The sequence below is a fragment of the Bos javanicus genome, chromosome 18 (genome assembly GCF_032452875.1).
Source record: "Bos javanicus breed banteng chromosome 18, ARS-OSU_banteng_1.0, whole genome shotgun sequence".
In the NCBI taxonomy this organism is placed as follows: Eukaryota; Metazoa; Chordata; class Mammalia; order Artiodactyla; family Bovidae; genus Bos; species Bos javanicus.
This window is the reverse complement of record NC_083885.1, coordinates 59,664,768-59,687,864: the sequence shown is the minus strand read 5'-3', so window position 1 is coordinate 59,687,864 and position 23,097 is coordinate 59,664,768. Positions and strand designations below refer to the sequence as shown.

General features: G+C 41.1%; 1 protein-coding gene and 1 pseudogene across 5 annotated transcripts in view; one reads left to right on the top strand and one right to left on the bottom strand.

Moving 5' to 3' along the window:
* LOC133229645 (zinc finger protein 665-like) overlaps positions 1-23,097 on the top strand; it is a 171,845-nt gene that overhangs the window by 5,932 nt on the left and 142,816 nt on the right. For 2 of the 5 annotated variants that reach the window (XM_061386221.1, XM_061386223.1), the window contains exon 2: positions 16,133-16,259. Coding sequence is in view for 2 of the 5 variants with exons in the window: in XM_061386223.1 (XP_061242207.1) it covers positions 16,226-16,259 (34 nt within the window). In the remaining 3 variants the exon portion in view is untranslated. Of the gene's footprint in view, positions 1-8,859; positions 8,943-16,132; positions 16,260-16,645; positions 16,698-20,141; positions 22,568-23,097 lie in introns of those variants that run through there. The other 3 variants (XM_061386222.1, XM_061386224.1, XM_061386225.1) reach the window with 3 other exon arrangements.
* On the bottom strand, positions 14,656-15,329 carry LOC133229736 (ATP synthase F(0) complex subunit C2, mitochondrial-like; annotated as a pseudogene).

Sequence of the window (23,097 nt, the reverse complement as noted above, 5' to 3'; positions counted from 1 at the left end):
TTGTTAATTTTCTGTTTAGTTGATCTATCCATAGGTGTGAGTGGGGTATTAAAGTCTCCCACTATTATTGTGTTATTGTTAATTTCTCCTTTCATACTTGTTAGCATTTGTCTTACATACTGCGGTGCTCCCGTGTTGGGTGCATATATATTTATAATTGTTATATCTTCTTCTTGGATTGATCCTTTGATCATTATGTAGTGACCTTCTTTGTCTCTTTTCACAGCCTTTGTTTTAAAGTCTATTTTATCTGATATGAGTATTGCTACTCCTGCTTTCTTTTGGCCCCTATTTGCATGGAAAATCTTTTTCCAGCCCTTCACTTTCAGTCTGTATGTGTCCCCTGTTTTGAGGTGGGTCTCCTGTAGACAACATATGTAGGGGTCTTGTTTTTGTATCCATTCAGCCAGTCTTTGTCTTTTGGTTGGGGCATTCAACCCATTTATGTTTAAGGTAATTACTGATAAGTATGATCCCGTTGCCATTTACTTTATTGTTTTGGGTTCGAATTTATACACCGTTTTTGTGTTTCCTGTCTAGAGAATATCCTTTAGTATTTGTTGGAGAGCTGGTTTGGTGGTGCTGAATTCTCTCAGCTTTTGCTTGTCTGAGAAGCTTTTGATTTCTCCTTCATACTTGAATGAAATCCTTGCTGGGTACAATAATCTGGGCTGTAGGTTATTTTCTTTCATCATTTTAAGTATGTCTTGCCATTCCCTCCTGGCTTGAAGAGTTTCTATTGCAAGATCAGCTGTTATCCTTATGGGAATTCCCTTGTGTGTTATTTGTTGTTTTTCCCTTGCTGCTTTTAATATTTGTTCTTTGTGTTTGATCTTTGTTAATTTGATTAATATGTGTCTTGGGGTGTTTCACCTTGGGTTTATCCTGTTTGGGATTCTCTGGGTTTCTTGGACTTGGGTGATTATTTCCTTCCCCAGTTTAGGGAAGTTTTCAACTATTATCTCCTCAAGTATTTTCTCATGGTCTTTCTTTTTGTCTTCTTCTTCTGGAACCCCTATGATTCGAATGTTGTAGCATTTAATATTGTCCTGGAGGTCTCTGAGATTGTCCTCATTTCTTTTAATTCGTTTTTCTTTTATTTTCTCTGATTCATTTATTTCTACCATTCTATCTTCTAATTCACTAATCCTATCTTCTGCCTCTGTTATTCTACTATTTGTTGCCTCCAGAGTGTTTTTAATTTCATTTATTGCATTATTCATTATATATTGACTCTTTTTTATTTCTTCTAGGTTCTTGTTAAACCTTTCTTGCATCTTCTCAATCCTTGTCTCCAAGCTATTTATCTGTGATTCCATTTTAATTTCAAGATTTTGGATCAATTTCACTATCATTATTCGGAATTCCTTATCAGGTAGATTCCTTATCTCTTCCTCTTTTGTTTGGTTTGGTGGGCATTTATCCTGTTATCTGCTGGCTATTCCTCTGTCTCTTCATCTTGTTTAAATTGCTGAGTTTGGGGTGTCCTTTCTGTATTCTGGCAGTTTGTGGAGTTCTCTTTATTGTGGCTTTTCCTCGCTGTGTGTGGGTTTGTACAGGTGGCTTGTCAAGATTTCCTGGTTAGGGAAGCTTGTGTCGGTGTTCTGATGGGTGGAGCTGTATTTCTTCTCTTTGTTCAGTCGCACTGTGGGGAGGGAGGGAGGGATGCTGCAAACAAATAACACTGGCGTGCGCTCGCAGTGCCTCAGCCACACTGGGTCTGCCCCCGCTCACGGCGCGTGTAGCCTCCCTGCCCACACTGCTCGGGCTCTAGGTTGTTCTGCCGGGAACAATCCGAGGCTGGCCCTGGGTTGCATGTACCTCCCAGGTCCAAGCCGCTCAGGTTCAGGCACTCGGGTAGTCCTCAGAGGCGCAGACTCAGTTGGGCCTGAGTTTTGTGCTCTTCCCAGGTCCGAGCAGCTCAAGTGATGAGGTGTTTGGCGAGCGCCAATGCTGCAACTTATCGCCTCCCCGCCACTCGGTTATCTGGGTGTAAAACCGGCGCACCTTCTCAGGCAGATGTTAACCGTCCAGACCCCCAAGAAGTTTTAGTTAGCAAAGAAGCCTGCTTACAGTTTTATAGATAATGTCTCTCTGAGGCTGCGATTGCCCCCTTCCGGCTCTGGCTGCCTGTCACCGGAGGGGAAAGGTCTGCAGCCGGCTATCTCTGTTCAGTCCTTTGTTCCGTGCGTGGGCCAGGTGGTCTTAGGTTAGGGCTGGCTTTTCGCGTGGTAGATATCCCACAGTCTGGTTTGCTAGCCCAAATTATTTCGCTCAGATAGTGCTCAGGGTATTCAGGCCAGATTCTTACTCTAAGCGATGCAGCCCACGCTGCGCCTCCCTGCCCAGCCCCCGCTTGCTAATGGCGTGTGCAGGCGTCAGCGCTGCTTCTCCGCTGAGGGAGTTACCTCAGCGCAATCTTTGAGTTTTAATTGTTTATTTATTTTTTCTTCCTGTTATGTTGCCCTCTGTGCTTCCAAAGCTCGGCACAGATTCGGCAGTGAGAAGGTTTCCTGGTGTTTGGAAACTTCTCTCTTTTTAAGACTCCCTTCCCGGGACAGAATTCCGTCCCTCCCTCTTTTGTCTCTTTCTTTGTCTTTTATATTTTTTCCTACCTCCTTTCGAAGAGTTGGATTGCTTTTCTGGGTGCCTGATGTCCTCTGCCGGCATTCAGAAGTTGTTTTGTGGAATTTACTCGACGTTTAAATGCTCTTTTGATGAATTTGTGGGGGAGAAAGTATTCTCCCCGTCCTACTCCTCCGCCATCTTGTAATCATTTTTAACTTCAGAAATAAGCTTTTTTTCCCCAGTATTCTACTCTTATCATCCTTTTATGATTATGATTATTCTCAGTGTTTTTTTAAACTTTGACACCAGATTTTTAGATTAAAACTAATGCACAATTTTTTCTTTAAAATTTTTTTCCGATTCATTCCTTGCCTGATGCTTTTTTCCCTTCGTCTTGTACATTTGAAATTTTCTTTGGTAAGTAGTAAATCATCTTAGACTATTTTGTGCCATACTTAGCAAAAATGTCACCTCGTTTATCAGTTCTTATGAGGTAGATGAACCTAGAGCCTATTATACAGAGTGAAATAAGTCAGGAAGAGAAAGACAAATACTGTATATTACTGCTTATATATGGAATTTAGAAAGATGGTACCAACGATTCTACATGCAGGGCAACAAAGGGAGACACAGATGTAAAGAACAGACTTTTGGACTCAGTGGGAGAAGGTGAGGGTGGCATGATTTGAGAGAATAGCAAGAAACATGTATATTACCATATGTAAAATAGAATGATCAGTGCAAGTTCGATGCACGAAGTAGGGCACCCAAAGCCAGTGCTCTGGAACAACCCAGAGAGATCAGGTGAGGAGGGAGGTGCAAGGTGGTTCAGGATGGGGGGACACATGTTCAATTCATGTTGATGTATGGCAAAAACCATCACAATATTATAAAGTAATTATCCTCCAATTATAATACTTAAAAATGAGGAAACTGAAAAAATTAAAGTTAATAAGCAAAGATCACCTCGCCTCCCTTTCTCTGAATTTAAAGAGAAATACATCTTCGAGGGTTTTATGTATGGGACATCGTGTAAAAAAACAGACATATTTTCAACTATGGTTTTACCAAAGACTTGAATTGTGTGTATGTGTTTATGTGTGCACACACAAATGGATATTTCTGGTCTCAGCTCTTTACCAGAGAATAACGGAGGTATGACATTAGATCTTGTGAAATTAAAGGCATTTCTTTGAGAAATGGGAAAATAAAAGAACATTTAACATGATAAAACCAACAAAATAAAATGCTTCATTCTTTCCTTTCAAAAAAAGAAAAACAACACCTATTTTAACTGGTTAGTGTAATGGTCTGTTTTCTCCATTTTCTATGATCAGTGAAACAAGTGAGCTGTGAGGTGATATGAAGATGTTTCCCTCAGGTCCCTTTTTGACTTTTCTGTCACGAATGAGGAAGGATGGGCTGGATTGACGTGGGACCTTCCCACAGAGCCTCTCTATTCATGATGAAAAAGATTGCTCAGACCCTATTTCTAATGTTTTTTGTACTAGTGGATATATATTTGCAATTCTGTATTTTAAAAATATTTTACTGCAATCTTCTAATAAAGAATTACCTGCTTGGTGTCAGTTTGACCCAATCTTGAAAGAAAAGTTTCTTTTGCTCAGATACATGACAGATGTTCCTGGTGTTAAATGGGATGGACATTAAGGACAAACTTGGCCCCCTTGCCCTTCAGCCTCCCATTTCATTAATCAGTTATACCTGGTTCTCTTCACTCAGCTCAGACCTCATAAACGGCTTCAATCTGGGCCCGAGGGAGCCCACTTGTAACATGGAGATGAGAGACTAGACCGGAAACTCTGAGCATGAGCAACACTGACCCCTGAAATGATTAGCCGAATTGGCTGTGTGTCTGTGTGTGGCAGTTCTGGTTTGGAGGGAGTGTCTGGCGGTAATTAGAATTTTAAATAGATCCCAGTCCTCCCTCAATGAAAAATGAAAAGGAAAACTGTAGGATGGAGGCAGGATCACAGGCTCAGAATTAGATGACTTCTATGAATAAGGCTAAATCTGAAGGGAGATTTTTTTTACGTCCTGACGTTCAAACCTCCACTGGCTTTCATTTGTTCTTGGGACAAAAGCTTGACTCCTCGCTGTGGCTCCACAGCCCTCTGTCAAGCTCAGGGCCCTGTAAGAGTCTCCAGCCTCATCCTGGGAGCTGACCATTTGCTCATGGTTCAGCCTGTCCTGGTCTCATTTACCTTTTCTCTGTTTCCAAATACCAAAACCATTTCTGTCTGACATTGTGTTCCTTTCTCACCTTCAGGTCAACCTGGCTCAGGTCCTTTGTCACCCTTCAAGTCTAGGCTCAGAGAGGTCTCCCCATCCCCTCCTAACAGTCTCTCTCATGTTGCTGCTGCTGCTAAGTCACTTCAGTCGTGTCCAACTCTGTGCGACCCCAGAAATGGCAGCCCATCAGGCTCTTCCATCCCTGGGATTCTCCAGGCAAGAACACTGGAGTGGGTTGCCATTTCCTTCTCCAATGCATGAAAGTGAAAAGTGAAAGTGAAGTTGCTCAGTTGTGTCCGACTCCTAGCAACCCCATGGACTGCAGCCTACCAGGCTCCTCCGTCCATGGGATTTTCCAGGCAAGAGTACTGAAGTGGGGTGCCATTGTTACCCAGGTTTATTGCCTCTGTATCAGTTGCCATCAGCAGAAATTAATGCCCTTCTTCATGAGTTATTTTGAGTCCTTCCTTGTTCCCCTCTTTTTAGGGCTCATAGTGTTCCTCTCGGAGAAGGCAGTGGCACCCCATTCGAGTACTCTTGCCTGGAAAATCCCATGGACGGAGGAGCCTGGTAGGCTGCAGTCCATGGGGTCGCTAAGAGTCGGACACGACTGAGCGACTTCACTTTCACTTTTCTCTTTCATGCACTGGAGAGGGAAATGGCAACCCACTCCAGTGTTCTTGCCTGGAGAATCCCAGGGACGGTAGCCTAGTGGGCTTCTGTCTGTGGGCTTCCGTCTAAGGGATCACACAGAGTCGGACAAGACTGAAGCGACTTAGCAGCAGCAGCAGCAGTGTTCCTCTTCTTCCCGACGTGTGGCTGCAGTACCTGATGCTGGAAATGTCTTTAGATGACAGGACTATGAGTTGGGCTGAATAATCCTCAGGGAAGACCAAGAGAACAGGGCAGATGATGAAGATGTTTCCCGTGTTTTGGACATTTCAGCTGTAATTGATCTTTACCCCATGTAGACTACTTAATTACTCAAAAGAAGAGCCAAGAAATATAGGAAATCCCGAAAATCCCTACAGAACTGGTGTCCTCAAGCAGCAGGCTAAGATGTCCCCATGTAGTGTTTTGTGTTTCGTCCTCTGCAGCCCCCAGATCTAAGCTCTGTCCATCCAGGAACCAGTCACCATCATGGACAGCAGCTTTGCCTTGTAGGAGTTCATGTGCTCAGTGCCAGCGATTGTGATTTCAGTGCGCTGAGGATGAGCAGAAATGCAAAACCTAACAGGGCAGGAAGGAGACGCTGCCCGCCCTCCCCCCTCCCAAGGGCTAGAATATTTTCCAAGTAGGTGTGGGTGGGGAAAACAGGAGAGTGAGACCTGGAGACCCTTGCTTTGAGACTTCCTCATCTCAAATACCTTTGTACCTGGACTCCATAGTGTCCCCAGGTGGTGGCAGACTTTCCCAGGAGGGCCAGTCTCTTGGTTTCCATACTGCACGTGCAGTGTCCTTTGGGTGGTAGCTCGTGGGCACTCCTCTTGTGATCCCCTTTGCCAAGGAACCCCTGTGCGCTTTAGTCTTGCTTAGGCCAGTCATGCAGGGAGGAGAGGTAGACAAATGGGGAAAGCGGAGGGAGCCTGGTGGGGTCTGCAGGAGGCTTGTGGCAGTACTTGGGGGCATCAAGATGAGCCCAGTGAATGGAGCGTGCGCCCATCCCAAGTGTAGTTGCAGGGACAAGGCGGGTGTGGATCTGTTGGAAAAGAATGTCTCAGTTCAGGCTGGAGAACCTGGGAGCGGGTTTGTTGGAGAGCCCTCATGGAATGGTTTGAGGTTCCAATGCCTTAGTTCATGTTCCCGGGACAGCAGTGCTGAGGCTGACACTTGCCTGCACAGGTTTGATTTGACAACTTATGACCACACGTGAGCAGCAATGACGGACGTGGAATTCAGCCAAGAGAAGCCATTTCCACTGTTAGAACTGTGGCCTGGGCTGAGCCCGCAGGCACTTGTGGGTGCAGGAGGATGGGAGCCTTGGGCTTGAGGGGCTGGTTCTAGCAGGTGCCCCCAGCATCCACTCCACGCCCTGGCTTTTGTTGGCTCTTTTAGCAGGCAGGCACCATAGAGTAACAGAGAAAATCTCAGGTCATTTTTTGCATCAACTTTGGTATCATTGTGTACTTGGGGTTGCCGGTAAAGAAAGGTTCATGTGCATTTGGGAAGATACCAAGAGAATCTGGAGTGTTTCCTTGGAAGATGCTGACGTCTCAGTGGGCCATGTGCATCACTGGAATTATCCCTCTTTTTCATAGTCTTTGGAGATTTCAGTGTTTGACCTGGATCACTCACTGTAAATGAAAATATGGTGTCTTGTGTCTGTGGATCCTTGGCTGTCCTCTTTTGTATTTTGCCTCATGCGTGAGTTATCACGGCTTAAAATGCTTTGTGTTTGCATAAGAGGGTTAGAGGCTCATCATGGGCTCTGTGGACACTCTGTTGGACACCATGAAAGTTTGTAAGTTTGTTTGAGTCCCTCTGGGAAAATAGGAGTACTAAGGTTAAGATCACAGAATGCTTGTTATAAGGTGGTCCTGCTCAGCCGGGATCTCTGGGCCTAACCTGCGAAGAGGCATAAAGTCCTGTGATGTAGGGGAAGATGGCTCCGAGAATCAGAAGGCAGTGATACCACAGTGAACGCTGTGCAGCCGCAATTCTCTTGCTGCCAGGCCAGTGCTGGGTTCTCTGTTATCCACTCCTGTCCCTCCCAAAATAAGCACATACACAGGCACAGTACAGAAAACACAGAATCTTAACTGCACTGTTGGTGGTAATGTAAATGGTACTGCTATGTTGGAAACTAAAATGGAAGTTCCTTAACAAATTAATATAGAACAGGCCTACAGTCTGTCAAACCCATTTCTGACAGATATCCAAAGGAAAAGCAATCAGTTTTTCAGGGATATGTCCGCAGTCCCATGAGTGTGACTGGATTTGCAGTAGCCAAGGCATAGACACAGGCCAGATGTCTCTTGACAAAAGAATAGGTAACAAAAGTATGGTATAGGAATATTTATTATATACTGTATATTCATGAACTATTTTTTCTCTGTATATAAAAATCAAGGATCTGAACTGAACTGAATGAACCTAGAGAACATTATGCCAAGTTAAAGAAGGCTGACAAAGGAGGACAGACACTGTATGTGGAAACTAGACTTGTCAAACTCATAGAGCCATCGAGTAATAAGGCTGTTACCAGGAGCTGGGTGGAGGGGGAAATGGGACACTGTTAGGCAAAGAGTAGAGATTTTCAGTTCTGGGAATCTGAGGTACTGCATGCTGCCGGTAGTGTTTCTATATACTTGAAATTCGCCCAGAGAGGAGAAATACAGTGTACTCATAGATGGAAGTGTAACTTACTCCACTGTAATAATTATTCAATGTATGAATCTATCACAGGATCACTTTGTACACAGTACGTTTGTACCATTTTTGTTAGTTACACCTTAGTTAGGCTGGGATGAAAAAGAGAGTTGGGAGGTGCTTTTCTCCTCTGAATGGTGCTCAGTCCAGGCTTCACGTTTCGTTGATGAGGCATTTTGCGTACCCATGTTTTATACCCTCTGACCACAGATTCCCCTTCAGGTAACTTGTGGTGGTCCACGGCTCGAGAATGTTTCAGGTGCCCCAGTTGATTCCAGTCTGGTTCCCTCACTGAGCATCAGGACTCTGAGTCCTCCCAGTCCTGAGGGCTGAGATCTGAGCTGAGGAGGGGGCTCTCTGCTCCGAGTGGGTCTGGACCAGGGCCTGCTGTGTGACCTGAAGGGGATCGTGGGGTCAGCGGAGGTGGCCCCTGCTTGCTGTGTACATGAGGCCTCACCAGGAGGGGATTGCGATCCGAAGGAAAGTGTGGGAAAGTCCCATGTTGGTCTCTCTGCGGGAGTTGACGGTCCTGAGTCCCTCCTGAGACAGTGGCCACAGAGGACTGTCTATTCCACACAGTGAGTTCTGCCCTGTGTGTGTCGTTGGGGCTCAGAAGGGGGATGTGCTGACTCTAAGCATTAAGCGGCATGTTTTCAACTTTCATGGTAGACCTCTGAAGACTTGTGTTGCCTGAGGAAGCCCTGAAGTTGAGGAAGAGGAAAGAAAAGGAGTCAGGCATGGCTCTTTCTCAGGTAAGGTCATATTCAGTCTGTCCTTCCTGAAATGCCCTGCTCTGGACTTGCTAATCGTGTCTGACTCTGGAGTATCCTGTCTGAGTCCTGTATACACACACTCATCTGGGGCCTTCCCTCAGGGCCTGTTGTCTCCACTTAGATCCCGTCTGCCCATGACCCAGTGACCTGGCCCTTGTGAGGAGGCTCCCCTGGGCACTGTCCTGGGCAGGGCTTCTCACCCACGGGTTGGAGATGGGGTCTTAGTGCTGTTGGGCAGCAGGGATTGCTTAGGGCCCACCTGGATGCTCTGTCTGCTCTCTGTCCACCAGGGTAAGGAAACTGCACTTGAAAGTCAGGTATTAATATGCACAATAGCTGGTGAAATCTGGAAATCAGATCAATTAGGGGCAGTTTGTTCTTTGTTAGGGCAGTTCAAGCTAAAGATGTGGGTCAGCCTCCTTAAATCCTTATTGATATAGAATGGAAAGTTCAGAAATAGACATCAGTGATACAGGGTTTTTTAGTTTATCATCAGATTTAATCTATGAAATGAATCTAAGTCTCTCGCAAGTGAAAATTTTCATTACCTCCATTCTTCAGAGGTTGTCCTTTCACTCTGTGGATTGAATCCTTTGACACAGAAATATTTTAACTTTTAATGCAAGCAACATTGCAGCTTCATTCTTTTGCTGGTGGATATCTATTTTCTCAGCATCATGGTTATTGAGATTGTCCTTGCCGTTTTGAGTATCTTGTGGATACATCCTTGTGGATATACCTTACATATACAGAAAGAATTATTTTTGAGTACTGTGTTCTGTTCAGTTGGTTTATTTGTCTGTTTTTATACCAGTACCACATCACCTTGATTACCTTGTAATAGGTTTTGGAATGGAAAGACCTCCATCTTCCTTCTTCAGAAGTTTTGCTGTTTGCTCTTTGAATAGTTATGTAACTTTCACCATGTTTTATTCTGCTTCTACAAAGATTGCCATGGCAGTTTTGATAATGAGTTAATTGGTTAATCTTTTGTATGGTTATTAAAGAATCTTTTTTGATATAGCATGTTTCTTTTGTAATCTTTATGACTTTTACCTATGAAACTTTGTCACGTGGGAAAGAAGATAAATTTACTTCTTTTTCAATTGCTGACCTTTGATTTCTTTTTCTCATCTAATTGCTGTAAGGGTTTCAGTGCTTTGTTGAACTGTAGTGCAGGGTGTGCATCCTTGCCTTCTTCTTGACCTCAGAGCAAAAGGTCTTTCATTCTTTCCCCATTGCTGTGCTCTTTTCATAATGGCATTTATTATGTTGCTGCTAAGTGCTAAGTCACTTCATTGGTGTCTGACTCTGTGCAACCCCATAGAAGGAAGCCCACCAGGCTCCCCTGTCCCTGGGATTCTCCAGGCAAGAATACTGGAGTGGGTTGCCATTTCCTTCTCCAATACACGAAAGTGAAAAGTGAAAGGGAAGTCGCTCAGTCGTGTCTGACTCTTAGTGACCCCATGGACTACAGCCTACCAGGCTCCTCCATCCATGGGATTTTCCAGGCAAGAGTACTGGAGTGGAGTGCCATTGCCTTGATGTTGGTATAATTTATTGTTTGTAGTTTGTTGAGTGTTCCATCTTGAAAGATTGTCAAATTTTTGTCGAATGGTTTTTTTCTGCATCGAGATGATCCTGTATTTTTTTTTCCCTTAAATCTGTAATGTAGTGTGTTATATTAATTGATTTTTTTATGTTGACTTCTCCTTTCCTTATATGAATAAACTCCACTTGGTCATGGTGTCAGAATTTTTTATTTATCTATTTTAATTGAAGGATAATTGCTTTACAGAAGTTGTTGTTTTCTGCCAAATACCAACCTGAATCAGCCATAGGTATACCCATGTCCCCTCCCTCCCATCTTCCTCCCTATCCCACCCCTGTAGGTTGTTAGAGAGCCCCTGTTTGAGTTCCCTGAGTCATTCAGCAAATTCACATTGGCTCTCTACTTTACATATGGTAATGTAAGTTTCCCTGGTACTCTCTCCATACATCTCACCCTTTCCTTCCTCCCCTCCGCCTCTGTCTGTTCTCTATGTCTATTTCTCCAGATCTTTTTAATATGTATTGAAGTGGGTTTGCAAGTATTTTAATTTTGCATCAGTATTCGTCAGGGGTATTGGTTTCTAGTTTTCCTTTCTTGTGTCTTTGGGAAATCAGCAAACTATTAGAATCATGCTTGCTCCATAGAATTAGCAGGATTAGTGGTAATTCTTTTGTAAATGTTTGGTAGAATTTGGTCCTGTATTTTTCTTAGAGGTTTCTGACTATTTATTAAATCTCTCTAGGTATAATGGGCTTCCCTGGTGACTCAAATCATAAAGAATCTGCCTGCAGTGAGGGAGACCCAGGTTCTGTCCCTGGGTTGGAAGACCCCCTGGAGGAAGGAATGGGTGTCTAGTCCAGTATTCTTGTCTGGAGAAATTCCATGGACAGAGGAGCCTTGTGGGCTACAGTCCATGAGGTCACAAAGAGTCAGACACGACTGAATGGCTAACACTTTCACTTTCAACACTTCTCAATTTTTTCATTTCTTAATAAGTAAAAGAGTGTGTGTGTTTCTGAGAATTTGCCAGTATCTCCTATATTCTGTCATTTATCGGCATTATTGGTCATAGTACTTCCTTATCTTTAGAAACTTTCTTTGACCTCAGTTGTAATCACTCCTGTTTCATATCTGTTTTTAGTTATTTGAATCTTTTTTTCTCTTTTCCTTAGTCTAGATGGGGGTTTTCCTATACAGTTTTTTCAAAACATCAACTCTTGGTTTGTTGATTTTTATACTTTTTTTTTTTAATCTCTGAGGGACTTTAACATCTCTCATTTTATTTGATGGTATTTGAATTTTTACATCCAGGATTTATTACTTTTTTAAGAAAAACAATATGGATTTTTTGAGGAACAACAACTCTTCACCTGCGTCAACTAGCCATCCAATGCTACAGACACTACTTTTGAGATGATGTTCAAATCTAACCATTCCCTCACATTGTCCTCACCCCTGCCAATTCTCTCTCTTTTTTTCTATTTCTTTATTTTTATTTATTTATTTTTTTTAATTTTATTTTATTTTTAAACTTTACAATATTGTATTGGTTTTGCCAAATATCGAAATGAATCCGCCACAGGTATACATGTGTTCCCCATCCTGAACCCTCCTCCCTCCTCTCTCCCCATACCATCCCTCTGGGTCGTACCAGGGCACCAGCCCCAAGCATCCAGTATCGTGCATCGAACCTGGACTGGCGACTCGTTCCATATATGATATTATACGTTTTTCAATGCCATTCTCCCAACTCATCCCACCCTCTCCCTCTCGTATCTCTGGTTTAATCTTTCTCATTTACGTGTTTCCGTCTGCTAAACTTGAGTTTAGTTTGTTTTCTGTTTTCTGTTTCCTAAAGGTCTAAAAATAGATTGCAGATTTAAGATCTTTTCTCTTTTTTACTGTAAGCATTTAACGGTTCAGACTTTCCTTTTAGGACAGTCTTCTCTGTGTGTTATAAATTTTCTAATGTTGTCTTTTCGTTTTCATCCATGTATTTAAAAATTTCCATGAGATTTTTTTCTTAGACCCATTTGTGGTATAAGAGTGAGTTGTTTAATGTCCACATTTGGGGAATTTTCTTTTTTTCTTGTGTTTATTTCATTGTTAGGGAAGATCCTGAAAGGTTGTTGTTGAATCACGCAAAGACGCCTGGATTCTTGGCCCCTGGAGGAGAATGATTTAATCGGGGGCCAGAGACGAGGCTTGATGGCTCAGAGCTTTTGTGTAATAAAGTTGTATTAAAGTATAAAGGAGATAGAGAAAGCTTCTGACATAGGCATCAGAAGGGGGCAGAAAGAGTACCCGCCTGCTAGTCTTCAGCTGGATGTTCTATAGTCACTAGCAGTCTGTTAATGAAAGAAAGCAATGTCTTAAAACTCAGAATGGCACCAGGCCCCTCACCCATAAGATGCATTTGGGGATAATCTTGGTACCATATGGTTCATCCTGGGCTGTAAAATGATTAACTTGAATCTTGAAGAAGGGCAGATCACCATACAAATAGTTTCATTTACATAGATTAGGGGAGCAATATCAGAATATAACATACTGGTTTGTCAAGTAGGTTCTGAGCCAAGAGGCGGAACCGACTTGAAGACAGAGTTTGGGGTAAATGCATATAGTACATTCGCATAGCTTAAGATAAACATTTCCATAAGAGAAAGGCATTGGTTCACTCAAGGTTTGAGAATAGTTAACTTCAGGTGAAACCAAGTGTCATGGCAACACAGTATTTTAAGAGAAACCTCTTTTTAAATTTGTATAGAGAAGGAAAAAATATCGCTGGTTTGTTTCCTCCTGCCGCTTAAGAGAGAGAAAAATGTCTGACACTTGCGGGCTATTTCCTCCGTTTGGAGACCCCTGGCCTTCCTGCCTGTTACCCTCTCAATACTTCCATGGTATCAGTCTCTTAAAATTGTTGATTTGGACCTAACCTGTGGTGTCTCATAGAGAATGTTTTATGTGTCCTTGAGATGCATGTGTTTTATGTTTTTGTTGGGCCGTGTGATCTGTACATGCCTATTCAACTTGGACGTTGAAATCTTATACTATTCCTGTGCTACTATTTCTGTCTTCCTTTCCCTTAATGTTTGCTTCATTTTTCTGACATATCTAATATAAGATGTAAATATATATTTTACTTGGTACAGCTTTTTGGTAAATTGACCATTTTATCATTATACAATATTTATCTCATTGCACTTTTTTTTTCTTCAGTTTATTTTGTCTGATATAACAGTCTCCCCTGCTTTCTTTAGGATGGACTTTTTCCATCCTTTGACTGTTCACCTTTCCATGTCCTTAGGTTTGTGAGTACTACCTGTTTCAACTCTCTGACAAACTCTGTGTCTCTTGCCCTGTGTTTTTCCTCCTGTTACTTGTTCTAGTGACCCCTGCGCATGCGCATCGTATGGTGGTGAAAGACAGACACCCTGAACAGCTCCTTTCATCCCCCTGTAATTTCAGAAGGAATGTATTGAATGTTTCCTTCCCATCATGATGTTTCTTGAGATAGTCGTGCTTGATAACTATATTTTTTTTCCATATTCTTTTTTGCCATGATTTTTAATTCTCCAAGAAGTTTTTTTTACGTTACTATTGGTATAATTTTTTTTTGTCATAATCTAATGACTCTTCTAGTTTCAAATCACTGTTTTATTATGGGGAAAAAAAACAAAGAAAGTCTTTGGCTTCTGTTAATGCCTTGCTATGTAAATTTAAGTGGATAAAATTGTATTCGTATTTTTTTATATTTTAATTTTATTATGAATTTAGATCAAGTATTTTTTTTTAATATTTTTACCAGTTTTATTTTGGTAGCCTAGTATACAATGCTGTTGACAAACTCAGCTGAGTACAAAGGATACATTTTTATCGTCTGAAAGATGCTGAAATACATGTGAATAAATGGATGATATAAAATTGTCCAAAAAAATCTGTCAAGAGACGCATCCTCTCATTTCAGTTAATTTTTTATAGATATGTATGCATTCATGTGCAAGTCTGTGGTTTAGATACAAGACATCATTATTTAAAAACTGCATATCACCTTTTTTTTTGAGTTGAAATTATGTTATCAGTATAATCTGTGGCCTTGAAATTTTCTAAATAATCCTATTTTTGTTTTAAGTAGTAAATTACTAACAGTTGTGTTTCTGTATCCACATCTATAATGACCTTTCATGCCATTCCACATTGTTCACCTTGAACTTTGTGTTTTTTTCATAGTAATACAATATTTATTTGTTTTCCTTCTGTCAAACCCTGAGCCCACCACTTTCCCCAGGCTGCCTGGGGAGTTACAGGAAAGGGAACATACAGGGCAGACACAGGAGAAAGAACTATGGGAGGTGGAAACAGCTCCTTCACATCGTGAAGAAGATGAGCTAGACCACCATCAGGCAAAAGAGCCCCATGGCCTTTGAGAGGGCCAAGCCCATGGCGTAGAAGAGCTTCTGTTTCAGAGAAGGGTTCCTGGCATAACAGTGATGAAGCTCCCGAACACAGTCCCACTTCCAGCCCCAGAGGCAGCCACCCCTGCTGTGGCAGCTCCAGCTCCAGGGAACTTGGCTGCTGTGTCAGAGTCCCTTGAAATGGCACTGGTTTGGAAGCTGTGGCTAGGAATAAGTGAGATGGTCCGGGGACCTGGGGCTCCCAAGCTGCTGTGGCTCTCATCGATCAGTGTCTCCCGTCCTTCACCACCGGTCAGGACAGTGATCAATCAACAGCAGGGAGGTTCTCCTGATCAAGAAGTGGGTGGAGACGAATTTGGCGCAGAGGTCCATTTTCAGGGGATGAAGGCCCGAGGCCAGAGAGCTGCTCCCCGTGCAGACAAGAGGGGCAGGGAGGAGGCTCACCTTGGATGTCTTTCAAGTTTTCCTTAGGAGCCCTCTGTCAAAGGACTTTTCATGTTCTCTGTATTACTTAACTGTTAGATGCTTAAGCTTCAGTTGCTGAGCCCAAGCCTCTGAGCTCAGGTGCTTCGTGTAACGTTTCTTACCTTCTTGATCTGAGTCGACTTGCTCAGAGTGTCTGTCTGTGACACAGTTTTTCTTCTGTAAGGTGGGAACAGGTCGTTCTTTAATGAGCTATTATATGGATGACAGGTTCTTGCCTGTAAAGTACTTGTTTAATGTTTAGAGTAATACTACAGTAATTTAGAGCAACCAGAAGCCTTCAGACACTTTTGGTCCTTGCTGCTGTTATCAATGTCATAACTGAAACTTTTGACCTTTCCATTAAAAGTGCCGTGGACTTCGTCATCTCTGAAGACACCACTCATGCTGTACCTCATCTAGATAATGAATTGCACTCACTGGGTAGAACATAATATCTGACACTTCTGTATAGCCAATACACTGTTGAGTTTTATTTATACATATTTCATGGATTTTGAGCAGTGATGAAAAATCCATATTAATTGGAGGATCTCATAAGGTCTTATGAAAAAGCATAAGAAATTAAAATTAGAGATGCATAATTTCTCCAGATACCCCTGCATGGATCTGTTAGAACACATACTTCAAGTCAATCCTTACCCCTTACCACCCTTTACCTTTTGCATGAAAATGAGAACTTTTCATGGCCATTTTGGTGACATGTGGTTTCATTTCAGAAACGACTGACCTCTAAGGATGTGGCCATCGAATTCACTCAGGAGGAGTGGGAATTCCTGGACCCTGCTCAGAGGGCCTTGTACAGGGATGTGATGCTGGAGACCTACAGGAACCTGCTGTCTGTGGGTGAGGATGACTTCCTTCCAGACCTGCCCTTGGGTATCTGCATTTTCCCTGTGTGCCCCTTGGGAGGCCCTGATGTCTTTCATCTGAGAGTTCTGTGACTGGGGCATGACACAGCTTCACAAGGTTAAATTGACGCTCTTCAGATACTGTGTCTGTTTCATGTCACTGGCTAAGGATCAAACCTGCACCCCCTGCATTGGAAATGCAGAGTCTTAACCACTGGATCACCAGGGGAGTCCCAGAATTTCTCTTTTGGATCTGAATATTATCTCCACATTGGAGCATGAGAAAAAGCTCTGGACAGTGGGGAGTGATGTAAAAATAGTCAAAAATACAACGTATAAAGAAAAACGAGTATCTCAAAAGGGCTTTTTTTTTCTGTTTAGGATTGGGACAAGCTGGTGGATTGGATCCTCTGTGGTTGTTACTTAGGAAAATGTAAGGAGAGTGGATAAAGAGATTGTCTTTTTGATCCCAGATCCTACGAGGGGAGCATGTGTGAATCCCACGGGCTCTTAGCTTGCCATCTGTAGATCGAGCGCATGGTCCCATCTCAAGATGCTGTGATGTCTGACCTTCATGCTGTATTATTTTTACTCTTGTGCTGCCCTACCCAGTCTGGAAATGTCACCTGTTCCTGATGTTACATTCTCCTTACTTTGTATCATTTTACCTCTTAAATTTCTTTGAATTTTATCTGGTTTCCTTGCTGTGATAATCCACCTATGTTTAATTGGCAGCCTCTGCTGAGTCTCTGTGGAGTGGATTTACTAGGTAACAGGAAACTGTGATGGAGACACTATTCCTAATGTTATTTTCTTGCTTTGTGCAAAGTCACCACTTGAAGGTATCCAGTAGAGTGGTCAGCATGTTCTAGGATTATGAGAGAGAAAGTATCGCGAAAACCTGATACATCTTTCCAGGTTATTTTCTGCCTTTGGAGACTTGGTCAAGGGCACCGTGACAGTGTTGTTCATGTATATCAAGGACCATATATTTTAGTGTCTGTAAATGGTATGGGAATTTATCCCAGGACAAGTTTGTCCAAGTTCACATTCTCTATCTATGAGGCTATTGGCTGCACTGTTGTTCTTTGCATTGTAAGTATTTTTTAATTTTAGCATTGAGTTCAAATTTCTGTGTTACTCTTAGTGTTTCTGTTTTGTATTTGCAATGGGTTGGATGGTCCCATTGATTGGGGAATGGTCCCTATGGTGGAACTGGTGATCAGTCCCTCTTAAAATTCTTGATATATTCTTTGTACTCATTTACTATCAGATGTATGATTTCCACATATTTTCTCTTTTACTGTTGATTGTCTTTTCAAACTCACTGCACGTTAATGCACAGTCGTTTATAATTTGGATATAGTTCAATTTATTAATAATAGTTTTATTTTGTGGCCTGTGCTTTTGGTGTTCTATCTGGTAAATCATTTGTGGGTCCAATTTCCAGAAACATTTCCTGCACGTTTACCTCTAGGAGTTTTATACATTTGGGACTTAGGTTTAGGTCTTTGAACCATTTTGAGTTCATTTTTGTTTATAGTGTAAGATAATGTTCCAAGTAAATTCTTTTGCTGGTCGGTATTCAGTTTTGTCAACATGTCTTGTTTCATAGACTGCTTCCCCCATTTAGTAGTTTTTACATCCTTGTGAACATCGTTAGAACATCTCCACAAGAGGTGGTTTTGTTTTTGTTTTAACCATTCGTTTTAGGTATGCTGCTGCTGCTGCTGCTAAGTCGCGTCAGTTGTGTCCGACTCTGTAGGACCCCTCAGACAGCAGCCCACCAGGCTCCTCTGTCCCTGGGATTCTCCAGGCAAGAACACTGGAGTGGGTTTCCATTTCCTTCTCCAATGCATGCATGCATGCCAAGTCGCTTCAGCTGTGTCCGACTCTGTGCGACCCCATAGATGGCAGCCCACCAGGCTCATCTGTCCCTGGGTTTCTCCAGGCGAGAATACTGGAGAGGGTTGCCATTGCCTTCTCCACTTTTTAGGTATACTTAATTTACAGTGTTGTGTTTCAAGCAGGTATAGAGCAGTTTACAAGATACTTAATATAGTTCCCTGAGCTATATTATAGGTTCTTGTTGTATATCTGTTTTATATATATATTAGTTTGTATATATTCAGACTCCAATTTATCTCTCCCTTTCCTGCCCCCACCACCATCCTGCCCTATCCCCTTTGGTAACCATAAGTTTGTTTTTTATGCTGGTGAGTTTATTTTGTGAATAAGTTCATTTGTATCATTTGTTTCAGTTCAACATATAATATCCTATGATATTTGTCTTTCTCTGTCTGATTTCACTTAGAATAATCCCTAAGTCTGTCTATATTTCTGCAAAAGGCATTACTTCATTGTGTTTTATGCGGTGGAGGTGGCAACCCACTCCAGTGTTCTTTCCTGGAGAATTTCATGGACAGGGGAGTCTGGCAGGCTGCAGGCCATGGGGCCTTAAAGAGTTGGACACGGCTGAGCTACTTTCACTTCACAATATTCCCTTGTATATATGTACCACATATTCTTTATCCCTTTGTCTGTCAGTGAACATTTAGTTTGCTGCCATGTTTTGCCGGGTATAAATAGCGCTGCTAACAACATTGGGGTGCATGTGTCATTTTGAATTAGTTTTCATCCTTTCTGAATATATGCCCAGGATTGGAATTGCTGGTTCACGTGATAGCTCTATTTTTAGTTCTTTATGGAACCTCCATGCCATTCTCCAAAGTGGCAGTACCAATTTATGTTCCTTCCAACAGTGTAGGAGGGTTCTCTTTTCTCCATACCCTCTCAAGCCTTTATTGTTTGTAGACTGTTTGATGGTGGTCATTCTCACCAGTGTGAGGTGATACATTTTTGTGGTTTTGATTTGCATTTCTCTCATAAGTAGAGACGTCAAACATCTTTTCAGGTGACTGTTGGCCATCTGTTTGTCTCCTTTGGAGAAATATCTGTTTTGATCTTCTGCCCAGTTTTTGATTGCGTTGTTTGTTTGTTTTGATATTAAGCTGTATGAAGTGTTTGTATATTTTGGAAATAAATCCCTTATAGGTAGCATCATTTGCATCTATAGTCTTCTAGTCCAAAAGTTGTGGTTTTGTTCTTTGGTTGGTTTCCTTTGCTTTGCAGACAGGTTTTGAATTTAATTGGGTCTCATTTGTTTGATTTTGCTTTTATTACCATGACTCTAAGATCCAAAAAAATTTTGCTGACATTTATGTCAGTGTTTTGCATTTGTTTTCCACTATGAATTTTATAGTATCTGGTCTTGCATTTAGATGTTTAATGCATTTTGAGTTTATTTTTGTATGTGGTGTTAGAGAATGTTGTAATTTCATTCTTTTTCATGTAACTATCCATTTATCCCAGCATCACTTATTAAAGAGACTTCTTCATTCTGTATTCTTTCCTCCTTTGTTATAGAATAATTGACTCCAAGTCAATTGGTTTATTTCTGGGTTTTCTATCCTGTTCTACTGATCTGTGTTTCTGTTTTGTGCCATTATCATACCACTTCCCTGCTGGCTCAGAGGGTAAAGCATCTGCCTACAATGCAGGAGACCCAGGTTCAATCCCTGGGTCAGGAAGATCTCCTGGAGAAGGAAATGGCAACCCACTTCAGTATTCTTGCCTGGAAAATCCCATGGACAGAACAACCTGGTAGGCTACAGTCCACGGGGTCGCAAAGAGTCAGACACAACTGAGCGACTTCACTTTCACGTTGATGACTGTCAGTTTGTCGTATAGTCTGAACTCAGGGAACATGATTCCTCCAGCTCTGTTCTGCCTTCTCAAGATCGTTTTAGATATCAGAGTCTTTTGTATTTTGGTACAAATTAAAGTTTTCTTTGTTTTATGAAATATGTCATTGTTAATTTCATAAGGGTTGCATTGAATATGTCGATTACCTTGGATAGTATGGTCATTTTGACAGTGTTACTTCTTTTGATCTAAGAACATGGTATATGTTTCCATCTGTTTGTGTCATCTTTGGTATCAGTCATCAGCATCTTATAGTTTTATGAGTACAGTTCTTATGACTTTTTAGGTAGGTTTATTCCTTAGAGTTTTATTCTTTTCTCTGAGATGGTAAAAGGGATTGTTTCATTAATTTCACTTTCTGATATATCATTGTTAGTGTATAGAAGTGCAGCAGTTTTCTATATATTTTGTATCCAGCAAGTTTTCTCTGTTCATTGATGAGTTCTAGTAGTCATCTGTGGCATCTTGGGGATTTTCTGTGTGTAGCATCATAGTGACAGTTTTACTTCTTTCTTATTTTTTTAATTTGAATTCCTTTTTATTTGTTTTTCTTTTCTAATTATTGTGGTTAGGACTTCCAGAAATATGTCCATTAAAAGTGGCAATAGTGAACATTCTTGTCTTATTCATGTTGGTAAAGGGAATGCTTTCAGTTTTTCCTTGTTGAGTATGATTTTAGCTGTGTGTTTGACATATACAGTCTTAATTATGCTGAGGTAGGGTCCATCTGTGCTGACTTTCTGAAGGGTTTTTTATCATAAATGGCATTTGAATTTTGTCAGAACCTTTTCTGCATCTATTGATGATCATATGGTTTTTAGTCTTCAACTGTTAATGTGGTATATCACACTGATTAACTTATGGCTATTGAGAAATCTTGCATCCCTGCAATAAATCCCACTTGAACATGGTATGATCCTTTTATGTATTAGTAACTGTTTGAATCTGCTCTTTTGAACTCAGGGAAGGTCTAGGAGAATGAAGCCTTTTTCTGCAAAAAGAAGTTGGATGCCTCCGGAAGGCTTTTGTAACTGGGAAGGTCCTCCAGAGTCAGTTTCAATCCCTCCTTTTCTTTGATACTCCTCGATCTTGAGATGAACATGTGTGGAAGAAGAAATGAAATAAATGTCCAAAAGAGAGGTTAATCATATTTGGCAGAGGATCCGAGGTTTAGATAGCCTTTTCCTGGATTTTCCTTCTGATTTCTGCAGATAAGATTCTTACACAATATCCTGGAATATTGTGTATGTTTTTCTTGAATATTAGCATTCCATTGTAACTTACAAAATTCATGGTTGGATACATTACATTGTAAATAGTATAACAGGTATTATCCTACTTTCTCCATGTATCACAGTCACTTTTTAAAATCTCTCTTGTTTCTGTCCCATACCCATAGTATAATGCCCATAAACTTGCTGAACCAGTTCTTTTCTTTTAAGGTCATTTGCACTCTCAGTTACCTTCACAAAGACATGCGGTCACAAGCTGATATCTGACATAAAGCTATGTACCCTATGCTCCACACAGGCCCTTTCTTAGTCCTGACCATTCCTCACATAGTACCTTGATATGGATGGAAACACTGTTCTCACCTACCACATCCCTCCACCTTTTACATACTCTCACTGTAAAGATCTCTGGCCATTTATTGAACAAGTTTCTCAGGACATGACCTAAGTGATGATGACTCACAACGCATTTTGAGATGGGATGGTTGAATAATAGTTAAACAGACTACTTCTGTCTTGTATCTTCCTTGATATTTTCTTTCTAAGTTCCTTGTAGTCTTTTTTAATATTTTCTAATCTATTCATTCAGTGGGTGGTCATGTTTACAAGTAAGTTTTCTCAGTCTGTAGGTTCAGATTCATATCCTGCTGCTCTTACCACTTTGTGTGCCATTTGGTGCATCTCCTGCTCTGATTAGAGAAAAACATGTTAATGTACCTCAAGCCTTTTAAAGCAAATTAGTGCTGTCAGTTGGCTTACAGTAGTGCATGTTTTATAGTAAATACTCAAAATTTACTTTTGTTTAAAAAAGGTAATATCTATATTCTGTCATGTTCTTTATGATATGACTTTATCTACATTACATCTCTTTAAAATTTTATTAATTTTTTAATTGAAGGATTATTGCTTTACAGAATTTTGTTTTCTGTCAATCCTCAACTACATTATATCTTGTATGCTTTTCACTTGCAACATTTTTCAGCAATATTGTGTCTGACCCTAGTCAATAAATACACAAAGCACTCACTTTTTGTTTATTATATTTTGGTGCCATTAAACCAGGTAATTAAGAATAGTGCATGGCTAGAGAAAAGCCTTCCTTGGTGGCTCAGTGGTGAAGAATTCACCTGCTAATGCAGAAGATTCAGGTTTGATCTCAGAGTTAGGAAGATCCCATGGAGAAGGAAATGGCAACCCACTCCATTATTCTTGCCTGGGAAATCCCATGGACGGAGAAGTCCGGTGGGCTACAGTCCATGGGGTCGCAAAGAATCAAATTCGACTGAGCGACTGAACAACAACATAGGTAGGGATTGCTTTGGTTATTGACTGTTAGGAAACTGGTGAATATTTTATGTCTTAATGTATATGTCATGTACAGATAATGGTCTTTTAGCGTGTATTCTGCAATACAGCTGACACATACTACTTGTTAACATTGTAAAATGCCTTTTCTTTTTGGGTACGTAGTTCTATAGCAGATTTAGAAAACTGCTATTTCCAAAGAATTGTTTTAGTCATATTCTTCATTTTCTCACTTGTTTTCAATTGTAAACAACCAATTATGAATAGTTAATTATTAATTAGGTAAGCTTGGTTTTGGATTCTTTGCTGTTACAATATATAATATAGTGTTTAGAATTTATTTATGTACAGTAAGTATGCAAAATACAATGATAGTGTAATATTTTTCTTTTCATTTTGAGACAAGTGTTGTTTGATACGTTCCTAGGGGTCCTGGTAGAAAAATACTGTGTTTCGAGAGTTGGCCTAAGATTGTCCAACGTGAGTGTGTTTCACATATGGTTTTTAAAACTAGGCTACCTTAACGGTGAA